Consider the following 17,067-nt stretch of genomic DNA (forward strand, 5'->3'; position numbering starts at 1 on the left):
TTTTCATCGCCTGAGTGAATCTGCTCTGCCAAAGCTGCTCAGCAGATGGCCATGCAGCATCTGGGCTGCCATTCATCAGTCAGTCTTCCTCTCTCATCTTCCTTTCTCATCATCCCTGCTCAGCTTCTCCTCCCTACAAGCATTCAGCCACTTCCCTAACCATTCCTCTGAAGTTCAGGGTTCCCCAATTTTTATTTGTATGTTTCATTTGGTCTCTTTGTTGTTCAAATCCACCAGTCACTCTTGGAAACCCTATACAGGGGCACTGTAAGTTGGAACCAACTCAACAACATACACAATAACAAAATTAGTTGATCGTTTGGGTTGCTAACCACAAGTTGGTGGTTCAAACCCTGTATGGGAGAATAAGGAGGCTCCTGTAAAGATTCAGAGTCTCAGAAACCCTAAGGAACAGTTCTTCTCGGACCTGTGCAGGTCACTGTGAGTTGGAATCTACTCAATGGCAGTAGGTATTATGTGCCAAGAATTGCATGGTACTAGGTATCTCCAATATTCACCCAATTTTTTCTTCATGTGAACCCTAAATGTGAGCCAATTCCTTTATTTAACAAAAAAGATTAAGGGACTTTCTCAAAGTAACCAGAGTACTGACAGGCAGATTGAATATTCAAACCACCTCTGTCTGACTTCAGTATCCATATCATCAGAGCTGCCTCCTAGGGCTGGGGCTAGGATGAGGTGGAGAAGATGAATAAGTCTCTTACTTTAGGTGCAAAATCTAAGGGAGACCCACAAACTCAGAAACCAATATAAAGAATATTTTAATACAATACTCTACAAAATCAAAATAAATGCAAAAAAAAAAATTGATGATCAACATGGATTTTAAAATAACAAAGTTTAAAGTAAAGACAGGACCATTATTACCAATTACCCTTTTGTCTCAAGCTCCAACGTGGCCTGCCATGACACAGTTACATGTTGCAGATACCTGTTGTTGTTGTTGTTATGTGCTGTCGAGTCGGTTCCGACCCATAGCGACCCTGCACAGGGTTTCCGAGGGTGTAAATCTTTACGGGAGTAGAATGCCTCATCTTTCTCCCGCGGAGCAGCTGGTAGTTTAGAACCGCTACGCTACCTAGTCCTACACAATTTTTGGCACTCCTGGTGTGGCACTGTGGGTTTATGCGCTATACTGCAAGGTTGGTGGTTCAAGCTCACCATCTGCTCTTGGAAACCCTATACAGGATTGCGATGAGTCAGAACCGACTGGATGGCACTTACCAACAATAACAACCACCTGCATTCTAAAGGAGCAATCTGTTATTGATACTGTCTTTATTTAAAATTGTAAGCTGAGTCATAGGATGACAGTAAAGTTTTAGGAGGATTAATTATGTTGATGGTGTGTAGAGAAGCCTGAGTCAGACAAAGTCCTGGTGTGGCACTGTAGGATAAGCATTGGACTGCTTACTACATGGTTGGCAGTTCAAACCCATCAGTCACTCCTCAGAAACCTTACACAGGGTTGTTATGAGTTTGAACTGACTCACTAGCACTTAACAACAATGAGAAGAGCAGCCCAGAAAAGAAAGAGACTGGAGGGGTTTGAAAATTGAAAAGATGCCTAATCCAAGTGAAGATGGGGAGGCACATTGGGTACGCAGTTCACAGATGTAAATCCACCTTTCTCTGTCATCTCTGTGCTAAATAACTTGGGCAACAGAACCATAACAAGATGGCCTAATTTATGTGAAGTCACATCAATTCTCTGCCTCCCATGCAGTGAACCACAGATGCTCTGCTACTTCAGATGTCCCTGCTAATACGAGATCTGTCCCCTTACTCTTGAAGGTACCCGTATGGGCAAATACCCATGTTTCTCATGTCCATCCTCCTTGTTATTTTGGAGAATTTCATCCTGTCTTCTTCCAACTGTAGGCCTGTTCTTCCAGCCTATCATTTCAAATCTTTCTATATACTCCAGATCCTGAAGTCTCCTCATTTTCCCTGGTCATTTTGGTTGTCTTTCTCTGAATCTTTTCCAACTCCATGATCTTTCTTGGGTTGAAACATGCAGTATGCTATACATACTACTTGTTGATGTTTGTATATCAACACTATGTAAAATTATGTGTATGTTTCTAGAATGCTGGCAATGTGCCTTAGGGACCTTACATTTAGTTCAGTTAGATTCCCCTCCATGTACAGATTCAAAGACACAGGAAATTAGCTTGGAGTCTTGGTGTGGTACTGTGGGTTAATGTGTCAGACTGCAAAGCCATTTGTACTGCAAGGTCAGCGGCTTAAGTTCACCAGCTGCTCCTCAGAAACCCTATACAGGGTTGCTATAGGTTGGGATTGACTCGACGGCACTTAACAACAACAACAATACTCTGAAGGTGATTGTGGTGAGTTCGTTGCCCTTCTTCTGCAAGCAGCTGGCCTCTGCCAGTCCCTATCCTCTTCCAGAGGCAGAGCCCGGGTACAACCATTCTTAGTAAAGAGGAAGAGGGAGGCAGTAGCAACCCACACTGTATACTTGTACCTACAGTGCTTGGCCTTTCCCTCTTCCATAGAGATAAGTTCATCAGATACCAAAGGCCACAGAGGCAGGGATTAGTAGTTGTCTTATATGCAGAGGTAAAAGTATTATTTTCGTATGGTTCTAGACAAAGATGTTTCATTTCCAATATCTTCTATTGATGCTGACATTTTGCCAAGAAAAAAGTATACATTGGTCAGTATATTTAGGGGTTGGCTTCTGATTACTCTTAGCTTCCTTTCCTTGACCAAGATGAATTTTATATAATGTTCATGTTATTCAGACTATAACATTATAAACCTGGTCTGAAACTATATTCTATAACTTTATCGTTATATAAACTATAAGAATGTATAGAATCGGTATAAAATATTTTTCATTTCCTTCAAGCAGGACAAACAGAAAAAAGAGTCAGAAATATTTAGTTCCTTTTAAGATTGTTTGTACCCACCACTGTTTTATAAGGGGAAGGGCAAGAAAGACAAAAGTTCAAGAGAAAGGTAAAAACCTGGAGAGTAAGTAGCTCAAATGTCTAGTGGGCTCTGGCCAATCATAAAAGTAAATAAAGTTAATTAATAAGATGTGTGGGAACCACAGAGGAGTTTAGAAGACATGCCTTATCTAAAATCAGTGTCAGCTAATTGTTGCTGTATAAGAAGGCAATCCAGCAGTGAACTATCTTTTGATTTTCCAAAACAACTAAAAAATCTGGATTTTTATGTGCTGTTATCTAATTATTAAATGCTGGCAACTAACCCAAACTAAAGGAGGGGAGGGAAAAGAGGACAGAAAGAGAAAAAGTAAGAAAAGAAGGAAGGCAGGAAGGAGACAGAGGCCAAGCCAAGCAATGACAGGTCCCAGGAACTGCCAGTGTGTGACTCTTGCCTTATGCAGAGTTCTTAGTTCATGTCTTTCCCCAACAATTCAAGATATGTCTAGGAACTTTGTTCAAAGTGTCCTCAAGATCAAATGCAGGTAGAATTTCCACTGCTCTGTCAGTTCTTTAAATTTATCAGTAGTTTTTATTGAACACCAAATATGCACAACGTATATCATTACATACTTTAAATGAATGATGTTAGCAATTAATTACATGAAACGGAGAGATGCAACTTCCGTGATGGTTCCGAGATACATACTGAAATGTTAGCTGCTTTAAAAACAAAACTTGATCACATACATATCAAGAAAATTGTTTCTTTAAAACAAATAAGCTGGAGTACTCAGTTTCTACAATTCACTTCTGAATTTAGTTAAGTTGTAGATCACTAGGCATAATTCCTTTAAAATGCAGAGCTTCTAAAAGAATTCATCAAAAGTCAACCATCCTTAAAGTCTTTTCTTGAAGTCAGGTTTTATTTCTGAATAGTTTCTATCCTCATAGAGACCGTCCATGACACCAAGAGGCATCCAAGTTCACAATAATTCAGAATGGGGGGGTGGGGGGAAGAAAGAAAAAAGCCTCCAATTTTGTCAGCTGATTAGGTGATAAATGGCTCTGAATAATTCAGGCTGGTGATATTTTAATATAAATGTGTAGAACAACAGTACATTGCATGCCGCTTCCCACCCAAGAGACTCATTACTTTCACTCTTTCCCCCATACACTCAGCCTCTCTGTGTACCCACCTCTCTCCCTAATCTATAGTTTTTGTATGCTTAAAGTATGCCTACTTTTATTTCCACTATTTCTTGTCCTCTAATCAAAGTTAATACTTTTAAAGAAATTTAAATTTCTTTGCTGTTTGAGATTTTCTATACCTCTACACCCTCATCCCAAACGCCCCTTCCCGCTCTAGAAGCTGGACTGCTTCCCACTTTCTATCCCCAGATCCCTAGGCCTCACAATACCATTAGATTCCCCTCCTTGCTGAGCTGAACCCCATCCCCCACCCCGTTCCCCAATACTCCTACACCCTCTGCTCCCTCTCCGGGTCAGAAGCCTCAACCATTCCAGAAATTGACAAAGAAGTTACAGAGGGAGTGCCACTTCTCAGCGCAGTAGGTTTCTGTGAGCTCCGCGTTCTGGTCCAGCCCGTCCAGGTCCAGCCCGGTTCCCATGTGTCGCTCTTCGTCGGGGCTCAAAATCCCCTTCTTCTTGCCCCCTTTGGTCTTCTTCTCAGAGGGCTTCTCTTTGGACAACGTGCTCGCGGGAGGTGCGGACTCCAGGCCCCTGACCCGCGGTTTGGGCTTCCGGGGGAAGCCAGCCGCTGTGGAGCCCGCGGGCCGGGACGCGCGGGGCGCGAGGCGCAGCTGGGCGCCGTGGCCCTTCTTGCCGGAGCACAGGCGGACCCTGAGCCGCGCGGGGTCGTGGCAGGGCAGCCGCTTCTTGCGCAGCCGGCCCAGCACCTGCTTCCAGTAATGCGCGCCGCGGGCCGCGTAGGCGGCGCAGAGCTCCGGCTGCCAGTGATAGACGCACTGGTAGCGCGCCCCGTCCGGGCCCTGGCAGCTAAGCGCCAGCTCGCTGCCCGCCGCAGCTCCCGGAGTGGGCAACAGGAGCTGCCAGCCGCACGCGTGCTGCTCAGGGCTGACAAAACGGCCCGAGGAGCCTCTCGCGAGGTCCAGGGCCGGCGGCGCTGCGCTGCCAGCCGCCCCCTGGTCCTTCCGGGCCGCCGCGAGGAGACAGTCTGCCAGCACCACCAGCAAGAGCGGCGCTTGCACCTTTGGAGAAATCATGGTCCGCGGGGCTCGCCTCGGCGTTCTGCTGTGCTCTTCTGGGTCCCTTGAAAGCTTCAGCAGAGGCAGGACCAGTCAAGGAGCATCCCCTGGACCTGAAGACAGAGGCAGACAGAGAAGGCCACCAGTTGAGACCAGCATAGCCCTTCTCTCCTGCACGTGCACCTGCGAGTCTTCCCTCCCCTCCCCAGGCTTTCTACCTGCTGGCTTCCAGTGCTAGGGGACCCTCTGAAGAGCTTTCTTGAGGGAAAACCAATTACTGCCTAAAGAATTGTTTTGAAACCATTTGTGCTTTGGGGTTTTCTTCCCCCATGCAAATACAACTACAGCAAAGTGATTTTCGATAATGAATTACAATTTCCACTCCTTCCCCTCTCCACCCTCCAATCTACAAAAACATTTCAGATTGTTTCTGGGAAACATACACTTTTACTGTACTTTGAACTTACGGAATATCGCGATAGGTGGCGGAGTCTTAGTAGGATACAGGGAACCACTGCTTGAGAGGTTAGTCCGTTTTAGTCGTCTGCCTGTGAATGAATGTGTTATCAATGGGACAGGAGGGCCCCACCACTATGCCCCTCCCAAACTTCTCATACTCTAGAGATTTCCCACCACTCTGCACATGCACACACCATACGTGATGGAAGTGGCACTGTAACATGAAATACAAAGCATGTGTTTTGCTTCAACTATTTAAAAATAATCATGAGAATTTTTATAAATAGGACTTTTATTTCATTTTACATATTTAACCATCTGAAAATAGTTATTCAGAAAGATAATAAGCAAAATGAAAAAACAACAACACGTGTTAAGATTCTAAAGCAGGTCTTATTTTCACAGTCTTACTATCAATATCCTTTCTACCTTTCCTTTCATTCTGAGTCCTATATTTTGGCCCATTTTTTGGAAACTTTCTCATCCTAATAATATAATTTTAATAGTACTATTAAAAATATGCTACCCAATTTCGTTAACCGATCACCGTGTCCAGCAGTTCACTCAGGCATAAACATTTGGACTTTTGATTATTTTTAGATATTATAAATCAGCTACAAACATATTATAAAAATTAGAAGTAAAAAAATTGGGGGGTATTATAAGATAATGTTACTGACACAAATGGCATAAACTGTAAGAATGTGTTCTTGACTCGAAAATTTTATATTTAAGCAAAGTTACCTTTTTAAACTAAGGAGCATTGCTAGTGTAGGGGTTCCGAGTTGGGCTATTAACCTCAAGGTCAGCAGTTCAAAATTACCAGCCGTTCTGCATGGAAAAATGAAGCTCTTTGCTCCTGTGAAGATTCATAGCCTCAGAAACCCTACACAGGGTCATTAACTAACTCCACAGCACATAACCACTACCACCAGCACCTTTTTAAACTACAAAATATTCCACCATCTTTTTTAAGTCTTCATAATAATATGTGCAATCTATTTTTTATTTCAAAGAGCTCTGGTAGCGTAGTGGTTACGAATCGGGCTGCTAACCTCACGGTTGGCAGTTCCAAACTGCCAGCCGTTCCACGGGAGAAAGATGAGGCTTTCTGCTCCAGTAAAGATTTACAGCCTCGGAAACTCTGTGCAGAGTCGCTATGAGTCGGAACTGACTGTATGGTACTTAACAACAACAACATTTTTAATTTCAATAGTTTATACCTCAGACTATAATAAGTATATATACAAGTAAATTATATTATACAAGTATAATAAGTATTATATACAAGTAAATATTTTCCTAAAATAGTTGCCAAGATGCCAAAAAGTCCCATTATATTTCCTAATATCTTTGGGAGGCAGCATTTTCTACTACTGAGCCCCCATTGTTATTTTATTTGAACAATTATAATTTGAATTTTTGTTAAGTGCCCTCGAGAGTTGGTTCCGAATAATGACCCTGTATAAGGTTTCCGAGGCATGGCTGGTGAGCTTGAACTGCTAACATTGTGATTCAACCTTGCAGTCCAGCACATTAACCCACAGAACCACACCAAAAGCTTTAGAATTATAGAAATGTACTAATATATAAGAGTAGAGTAAAACAGAAACACCAGTCAAGCTGAGAAAGATTCATGGAGACCCCATGTGTGTCAGAGTTTTCAGTGACTGATTTTTAGAAGTAGATCACCAGTTCTTTCTTCCAAGGTGCCTCTAGGGAGACTCAAACCTCCAACCTTTCAGTTAGCAGACAAATACATTAACCATTTGCACTATGCACTATGTAGTAGTGTATATTGACTTAAGAAAGGACATTTATACCACTGTGATAAAATCAGAGAGATTAAATGACTTGTCTCAGGTCATGTATCTATTTAGTGATAAAGCCATAAACCATCAGACTTTCAATAACCAATGACCCTAATATTTTAGCTTTGTATTTTACTACTTTCCAAGTTAGTTATATCTTAACCGTTGCCACTGAATCACTGAGTCAGCTCAAATCTATTGTTGCAGCCAGTATGTATTTTGAGTGCCTTCCACCCTACGGGGCTCCTCTTGTAGGATTATATGAGATGATTTTCTCTCGTGGTCCATAGGGTTTTCATTGGCTCATTTTTGGAAGTAGATTGATAGGCGTGTCTTCCTCATCTGTGTTAGTCTGGCAGCTCTACCATGGGTGACTCTGTTGGTATTAAAAAGACTGGTTACATACCTTCTAGCATCATAGCAACATGTAAGCCACCACAGTATGACAAACTGACAGACAGGGTAATGAGTGTCTTAACTACACCAACATAACATAATGAAAACCAATTAGTGCCTATGAAGTTCAGAAATACTAAAATAGTCCCTACTTGGTATATATCCTTGAGAAATGAGAGCCATAATATATGAACACCCATAGTCATTGCAGAACTATTCACAATATCAAAAAGATGGAGACAGCCTAAATGCCCATCAACAGAGCAATGGTTAAACAAACTTTGGTAAATACACATAATGGAATACTATGCAATACTGAAGAATAATGACAAATCTGCAAAACACTTCATAACATGATTGAAACAGGAGGACATTATGCTGAGTGAAATTAGTCAATCACAAAAGGACAAATGTTGTATGATACCACTGTAGTAAAAAGCTAAGAAAAGGTTTCCCTGCTAAAAGTAACTATCTATAAAGTTCTATGATGGTTACCGGGAGTGGGAGGGAAGGGAAAATTATTCATGGGTGACAGGGAAGGCAATCTACAACAAGAGGGAAGTTGACACAAGAAAAGATGTAGGTAGTTGAAGACACAGAGAGGAGTGTAAGAGTTAAAGTGAATACAGGTAAATTCTGCTAACTGATGGTACATGAAAGGGTTTGCAATCATTGTAATGACACAAAGTGTATGATTTCAGACTGATGATCTGTTCTATAAATCTTCACTCAATTGACAATAAAAATGTTTTTTAAAAAAATACTAACATGCTCCATAAGCAAGAATAACTAAATTATAAAATTCACAGGTGAAAACTCTCACTTCCCCAGAAAATTGTATTGTGTGAGTAGAGTACTGATGAATCTTTTGTATATTGCTCTGGGATTATTTGGTTGCTTCGGTGCTGAATTAAAATAGTTTTCCAGCTGAAGAGTGACATCTTGTGGCATTCTGCACTACTGCAAAGAAAAAGTTTATTATCTGAGCAGTCATCATTACTGATATTCCAAAGGTATATATACTTTGCTACCAGAAACATTGTTATCAAAGGAAAAAGTAAGGGAGTTCAGATTTGCTGTGTGCCAGGTTACAAAAAGCCAGCTAATTTTCTTTTTTAACTTTATATTATGAACCGGTTTTTCCATACAACAATATGTACACATTTTGTTTCGTGTCATTGATCGCAATTCCCATAATATAACATTCTTCATTCTATGTCCTCCTGTGTTTGCAATTTCCATTCCTCCTTTTCTATCCCTTCCTGACTTCTGAACTTTGTCCTTGGCAAATGTTATCCTTTTGACTGTAGGTTGTGAATCTCCCTACTTTTGTTATAAAATTTCCTATTGTTCAGCTGAAAATTGAGCTACAGAGGTGAGTTCAGTGTTTCTTTATATAAATGAAAGCAAATAATAATAATAACACATGTATAAAAATATTCATAATCACAATAGCCAAAGCATGAAACCACATAAAATGTGGTCCATACATACAATGGAATGTTGTTGTTGAGAGGCCATCAAGTCAGTTCTGACTCATAATGACCCTGTATAGGGTTTCCAAGGAGCAGGTGAGCTTGAACCACCAACCGTGTGGTATAAACCGACTTTGCAGTCTAGGCATTAACCCACAGTGCCACACCAGGAATCCTAATGGAATATTATTTAGCCATAAAAAATGAAGTTCTGATATATGCTACAACACCGATAAACCTTGAAAACCTTAAACTGAGTAAAATAAGTCAGATGCAAAAGGACAAATATTGGATGATTCTACTTATATGAAATATCTAGAATAGGCAAATACATACAGACCAAAGCTTATTAGTGATGGGAGGAGGGGAGAAATAGGAAGGGCTCCTGAGTTTCTGTTAAGGATGATTTTAAAAATTTATAAGTCGATAGTGGTGATATTTGCACAACATGGTGAACCTAATTAGAGTTTTAAAGTTTTAAATTGTACATATAAAAATGGTTGAAATGGAAAATATTTTGTTATACATATTCCATCACAAAAATGGTGGAAAAAAGAGATATGGCAAAAAGGTAAACCAGCATTAATTAAATTGTGATATAGCTGCAGATCGGAGCTCTGGTAGCGTAGTTGTTACGAATCGGGCTGCGAACCTTAAGGTCAGCAGTTCGAAACTACCAGCCGCTCCGCGGGAGAAAGATGAGGCTTTCTACTCCCGTAAGGATTTACACCCTTGGAAACCCTGTACAGGGTCGCTATGGGTCGGAACCGACTCGACGGCACTTAACAACAACAACAATAGCTGCAGATAAGCCGTTTGAACTGCAAGGTCGGCGGTTCAAGCTCACCAGCTGCTCCTTGGAAACCCTATAAAGGGTCGCTATGGGTCGGAATCGACTCGATGGCACTTAACAACAACAACATATCTGCAGATGGATTGAATATTGTCTTATAAAAATTATATAATAATATAGATCAGAGTCATTATTTATAAAATTCTTAGAATGGTCTCAGCCCTATGTGTTTCTTTGAGCAAGATCATCACTAAAAAGTATGATTATGTTATAATGTTGTGATTGTTAAGGTTATGTGGCAGCTTGGCAGGGCCAGAATTCTCAGTGGTTTGGTAATTACAATGTAGTTATCCATCATTGTGAGATCTAATATAATATAATCATATCTATGATGACATCTGCTATGAACAACCAATCAAGTCAAAGGAAATTTCCTTGAGAGTGTGGCCTGCTTCCAATATATTGGAAAATTGAGTAGAACTTGCTGCTTTTTGCTGGGTCTGTACCTCACATCTGGTACATCATCTAACCTCTGGTTCTTTGGACTTGAGCCAACGGCCTACTCTATTGCCTGTTAATCCTGGGAGTTATCAGTAACTTCCATCTTACCTGTCCAACCTGCCTACATGTCATCTGACCTGCCAAGCTTGGTTCATCTGACCCATAGACTTAGGACTTGCCCACCTCTACAACTGTGTGAGCCATTTCCTTGACATGAACTTCTCTTTATATATACATATATGAGGTTCACTGGTTTTGCTTCTTTGGAGAACCCATCCTAAGACATTTGGTACCAGGAGTAGTCCTTGAGAAACAAAATCATAAGAATGAGTTTTCTAAATTGGTTTTATGATAACTGATAATTCTGTGTCCACTAGGAAGGAGGTGGAGGGTGCTGCTAATCCATGGTGTAAGGTGGCAATATTAATATGCAAAATATCACCATGAATAGATCACATATTGGAGAGAACATGGCTCTGGGTGATCATGTGTTTGATACTTTTCTGCAATTTTTCAGGATGAGAAGTAGAGAGCTGATTGTTTGGTCCTACTTACAATAGACCAAATGGTGAAGGAAAGAGATGCATTCAAGGCTAAGGAGTTACAGCTCAAGTGACTTCAAAGTTTCTACTTGTACCCTGAAAGAAAGTCTTATTTCTTGTAGTTGTTAAGTGCCATCGGGTTGGTTCCGACCCATAGCGACCCTGTATAGGGTTTCAAAGGAGCAGTTGGTGATTTTGAACCACTGACCTTGCAGTTCAAACGGCTTTGCAGTCTGGCACATTAACCAACAGCGCCACACCAGGACTCTGTTTCTTGTAGTAGCAGAGCTGATATTGCCAAAAACCAAACCCACAGTCTTAAAGTAAGAGTAGCTGCATTCCCAACCTCGAATCTTGGTATGGTGCTGCAGGCTAATGTGCTGGACTGCAGAGTTGGTTTGAGCTGCAAGGTCGTCAGTTCAAACCCACCAGTCACTCCTCGGAAACCATATACAGCGTCTCTGTGAGTCTGAACCAACTCAATGGCACTTACCAACAAAACTGGTGTCTAATGTTAAAGTGAGGGCATTGATTGGGAAGAAATGGGATACTGAAACTTGGGATGGGCACATATGGACAAATAATCAGGAAACTGGGAACAGTGAGTCCCTGGCTTCCATCAAATTATTTCTGCCAACGGAACCAGCCCTTTTAGCCTCTGTGATAAGATTAACCAAGGTGTACCTGATGAGTCATTATTGGAAGTAGTGCCAGGGAACTGTCTGGGGAATTGTCTGAGGCAGATGCCATACGAGATAATGCTGAAGATTTCCAGGAAACACATTACCACCCATTACTGCTTCTTGACCTATAACTAGAAGAGTTAAGTCCCAGCAAGGTAAAGTGAAAATTAGGACACAGGAAGAGGTACACTACATTCCAAAAGAACTGCTTGACTTTTCTAATATGTACAAACAAAACCCTGGAGAATGTGTGTGAGAATGGCTATTAAAGGTGTGAGCTAATAATAGTGCAAGGAACATAAAATCAGATCAACCTGAGTTTCTTGATATGCGCCCACTTAGCACAGATACTTCAGTCCATGTTTCAGCTCGAGCAGGATATGAAAGTACAAGTAAACTGCATGACCCAGATGCCCATGGTAGCCACTCTTGTCACATTACTTTCTGTCTCTCAGTCCACACCTGTGGCCTCATGGGGAGTTCCTTATGATCACTTGACCGTGGAAGAGAAAACTAATGCTTAGTTTACAGATGGTTCTGCAAAATATGCAGGAACCATTGAAAAGTGAACAGCAGCACCACAGCCCCTTTTGGGGACTTCCCTGAAGGACAGAGGTGAAGGGAAATCCTCCCAGAGGACAGAACTTCAAGCAGTGTACCTTGTTAATTTTGCTTGGAAGGAGAAATGACGAGATATCCAACTGTACACTGATTCATGGGTTGTGGCCAATCGTTTGGCTCAATAGTTAGGGACTTGGAAAGAAAAAGATTGGAAAATTGGAAAAGAGGTATATGGATAGACCTCTAAATGGGTCAAGAAAGTGAAGATATTTGTGTCTCATGTGAACGCTCACCAAAGAGTTACTCTTCAGAGGAGGATTTTAATCAAATGGATAGGATGACATATTCTGTAGAAATTGATCGTCCTCCTTCCCCATCCATTCCTGTCATTGCCCAATGGGCTCATGAACAAAGTGGCCATGGTGGCAGGGATGGAGGTTATTCATGGACTCAGCAGCATGGGCTTCCACTCACCAAGTCTCACTTGGTTACAGCCACTGCTGAACGACCAATCTGCCAGAAGCAGAAAACAAAAAGGAGTTCACAATATGGGGCCATTCCTCTGGGAGATCAGCCAGCAACCTGGTTGGTAGTGGGTCGATTAAACTGGACTACTTCCATCATGGAAAAGGCAATGTTTTGTTCTTACTGAAATAGACACTTACTCTGGATATAGATTTGCCTTCTATGCAGACAATGCTTCTGCCCAAACTACAATTTGTGAACTCACAGAATGCCTTATCCATCTTCATGGTATTCACCATACAGCATAGTCTTGGATCAAGGGAATCACTTCATAGCAAATGAAGTATGGCAATGGGCCCATGTTCATGGAATTCACTGGTCTTACTATATTCTTCGGAGTCCTGGTGTGGTGCTGTGTGTTAATGCGCCAGACTGCAAAGCTATTTGAATTGCAAGGTTGTTGGTTCAAGCTCACCAGCTGCCCCTTGGAAACCCTATAGAGGGTCGCTGTGGGTCGGAATCGACTCAACGGCACTTAAAAACAACAACAGCTATGTTCCTCAGAGTCCTGTTGTGGCACTGTGGGTTAATGCACTGGACTGCAAAGTTGGTTTGAAATGCAAAGTCAATGGTTCAAGCTCACCAGCTGCTCTGCAGAAACTCTATATAGGATCTCTATGGGTCAGAACCGCCTCTACGGCACTTAACAACAACTATGTTCCTCACCATCCTGCAGCAGATGACTTGATTGAATGATAGATAGAATGGGTTTCTAAAGACATAGTTGGTGATGATGGTGATGGTGGTGGTGGTGGTGGTGGTGTGACTCGTAGTGACCCTGCAGAGGGTTTCTGAGGCTCTAAATCTTTACAGGAGCAGAAAGCTTCGTCTTTCTCCCATGGAGTGCCTGGTGGACTCACACTACTGACCTTGCAGTTAGCAGCCCAAAGTGTAACCCACTGCACTACCAGACCTATTTCTTTATTTATTTTACATTTTTATTATGAATTGAGTACAAGTTTACAGGGCAAATTGTCAATTTTACATTCTATGACTCACACTTTGTTTCAATGCGATGATTACAATTCCCTCCATGTACCATCTGTCAATAGTATTTACCTCTATCCCCACAGCCTGTGGTACGGGTTGCAACTTAATGTAAAGAAAACAAAAATCCTCACCACTGGACCAATAAACAACATCCATATAAATGGAGAAAAGATTGAAGTTATCAAAGACTTCTTTTTGCTCAGATTAACCATCACCACTCATGGCACCTAATAACAACTACAAATTATTCTATTACTTGACCTTTAGGTTATTTCCAGATTTTCTATATGATAAGTAATGCTACAGTGAACACCCTTGTATACTTTTATGCTCTTCTTGTAGTAATTGAGTGATTCTCTGGAGTAATGATCCTAAACAAAGGAACTAAACCCAATGCCATCTAGTCGACTCTGACTCATAGGGACTACAGGATTTCCAATACTGTAAATCCTTCTGGTAACAGACCGTCTCATCTTTTCCCCACAGAGCAGCCGATGGGTTTTAATTGCTGACCTAATGGTAGCAGTCCAGTGTTTATTCCACTAGGGCTCCTTTAGAGTAGTGGCCAGGACCAGATTAAGGCATGGGAGGGCCCTAAACACTAATAATATGTGGTGCTTCCTCCTCTGTTTACTCATGCATTCTAATGGGATCTGTGTTATATATGTACAAGTGTGTGTGTTAGTTATACAAGAAGTAACTATATTTTTAAAATGTGACTATAATATTAGCAAATGAACACAAAAGTGGTATGTGCCATTTTAGCGGGATGAGATGAACTGGATTATAAAATTTTTGGTGGGAGCAAAGTACTGAGATCTTTACTATATACTACATTTTTACAAAAAGAATATTCCATAATTCTATAGCAAAAAGAAAAGAAAAGAAACAATGAATTTCATTTTCTCAGCAATCAGTGTAAGATTTTTTTGATCTCCCACAGTGAAAATCAACTTACACCAATTTTGCTTTAAATAGTTCAGGTTCAAATTTGGTATTTATTTCTTGATGATTAATATAACTATAAATGAATAAATGAAAAAATGTCTAAAGAAAAGTTAATTATCAAAAGACACATATTACGTATTACTATATTTTAGATAGATTTTCATCTATGTTATAATAAAAATATTTCTATTCTTTGTTTTTACAAATTCTTCAATGATTTCATTATAACTAATTAGTATCTACTTCCATGTATAATTGTTGTTGTTGTTATGTGCCATGGAGTCGGTTCTGACCTGACTCATAGCGACCCTGTACAGGGTTTCCGAGGCTGTAAATCTTTATGGGGCAGAAAGCCTCACCTTTCTCCCGTGGAACAGCTGGTAGTTTCGAACTGCTGACCTTGCAGTACGCAGCCCGAGTCATAACCACTACGCTACCAGAGCTTCTTCCATGTATAATAAACACAGTGCATTAAGTATTTCTTGAATCATTGTTGGATGCTGAGGGTTTTTGAGTCTCCTTAGGGACAAAAATAACTGCTCTATTATGCAATTGTGGTCACTAAAGTTAGGAATATGGTTAAAGCAATTTCAACATTGGGGAATATACAGTTACCTTCTATTATGGAATCATATATATCTACATGAGTACAATTTGTTTTTTCTGAATCTGAAATTTTAGTTCTCATTTAAGAAAGAAATGTTTGCACCTCTCTGTAAAGGTTTGCATTTATATCATCAAAATAAGCCTTTAGTAATTTCTTGTATACTTTCATGAATTCTTCAGCAGACATACATACCCACATTGTTTAAGATGGAAAAATCCTGAGATTTTGGAGTTCTTTTCCTATTCCAGAGTCATTACTCTATTCCATGCCCTGTCATAGAATTGAGTTTTATAAGTGGTTGGATATGTTAAATAAAATATTAAATGTTTAAAAAAAGGAAAATAAATGTAAAGTACTTCATACACTTTGCCCTTCTTTTTATGCAAGATTCAAGTGTGTCAATAATGTAGTATGTGGTTACATGAATTTGATGCCTGTCACTCGGTGAGACTTCTGGAGCACCTCCGTTGCTCCCTTGTTTCTTTCCAATGCTTCTGCGATGATGAACTGCTTGGTAATCAGTATTTGGAGATATGAGTTTTGTTGTATTTTCTCTTAAATTATGTAAATATCCTATTTTGACTGGTAGAGATCTGTGCATGTCTTTAAGTTTATTTCTGAAATTTGGAGAGCTTGATTACAAACAAGTCATGAAAGATGGCAGAATAGGTTGAAAGACTGTACAGACTCTCTGTAGCAATGATACAGAAAGCCAGATGAGACAAATACAAAGGACAGTTCTGGAACTTAGTGATTCAGAGGAAGGGGCAAAAAAGTAGATTGAGTGCTTTCTGGGAGACAAAGTTGAATAGTCTCAGCAAGAGATGAGATGACTGATGAACAGTGGCAGCTGAGGGAACCTGCTGCAGCCAACTTGAAATTTTGTGAATGGCTTTAGAGAAATGAAAACACATTCATGGTGCAGAAACTTACAATGGTGTGATTATTATTTTTTCTTTTTTCTTTTCAACCAACATATAACCCCAGGGAAACACCTGCTTTCCAGGCGGTTGGAACCACTTAGAGATTTCCAGCCCCAGGAAAGAACTATATACAATAGTCCCACTAGGGCAGACTCTGCTCCAAATCTGCAAAGTCAACCCTGGTCAGCACTGGACTGGCCTTCACTAGGAGAGGGGGTTGAACAGATGCGTGAAGTTAAAAAAAAAAAAATTGGGAGGGGTAGGAAGCGAAGGAAAGGAGGTGGGCTCTCTGGATGCAGCGTGGCCATTTTGAACTTTCTCAGGTGGCTGTGAAGGCAAGAGGCCAATAGGTGTGGAGCACTCCACATAGAGAAATCTGCTGACTCATTTTCACTGTGTGGGCTTTTGTTTTGTTTCATTTTCCTTCTTCTTGCACCACATGACAAGAGACAGCAACTGCAGCCATACAACCAAGCCAAAGCTGTACCCTCTACAAAACACTAATTGAGCCGGAGCCAATACCAGCTGCTATACACCAGAGTAGCAACTGCAACCAACTTTTATTAAGTCTATTCTGAATTGAACTGTACAAACATTGAACAGAGAAGTTCCTCCCTTGATCACACCTACTAGGAGGAATTGGTGAATGTCTAAGAATACACTAATATACATATATCAACTTAATCCAA

At 40.7% G+C, this 17,067-nt stretch overlaps 1 protein-coding gene across 1 annotated transcript; it reads right to left on the bottom strand.

The window, feature by feature from the left end:
* Positions 1-4,450: 4,450 nt before the first annotated feature.
* Positions 4,451-5,182, bottom strand: FGFBP3 (fibroblast growth factor binding protein 3). The gene has a single exon (XM_006831135.1). It carries the CDS (start codon positions 5,180-5,182, stop codon positions 4,451-4,453), a length of 732 nt encoding a protein of 243 aa, XP_006831198.1.
* Between the last annotated feature and the right edge of the window lie 11,885 nt (positions 5,183-17,067).

The sequence above is a fragment of the Chrysochloris asiatica genome, unplaced genomic scaffold (assembly GCF_000296735.1).
Source record: "Chrysochloris asiatica unplaced genomic scaffold, ChrAsi1.0 scaffold00003, whole genome shotgun sequence".
Classification (NCBI taxonomy): domain Eukaryota; kingdom Metazoa; phylum Chordata; class Mammalia; order Afrosoricida; family Chrysochloridae; genus Chrysochloris; species Chrysochloris asiatica.

What these genes read in the sequence shown, in the direction of transcription:
- FGFBP3 (XM_006831135.1), bottom strand. Translation starts at nt 5,182, where the DNA reads ATGATTTCTCCAAAGGTGCAAGCGCCGCTCTTGCTGGTGGTGCTGGCA.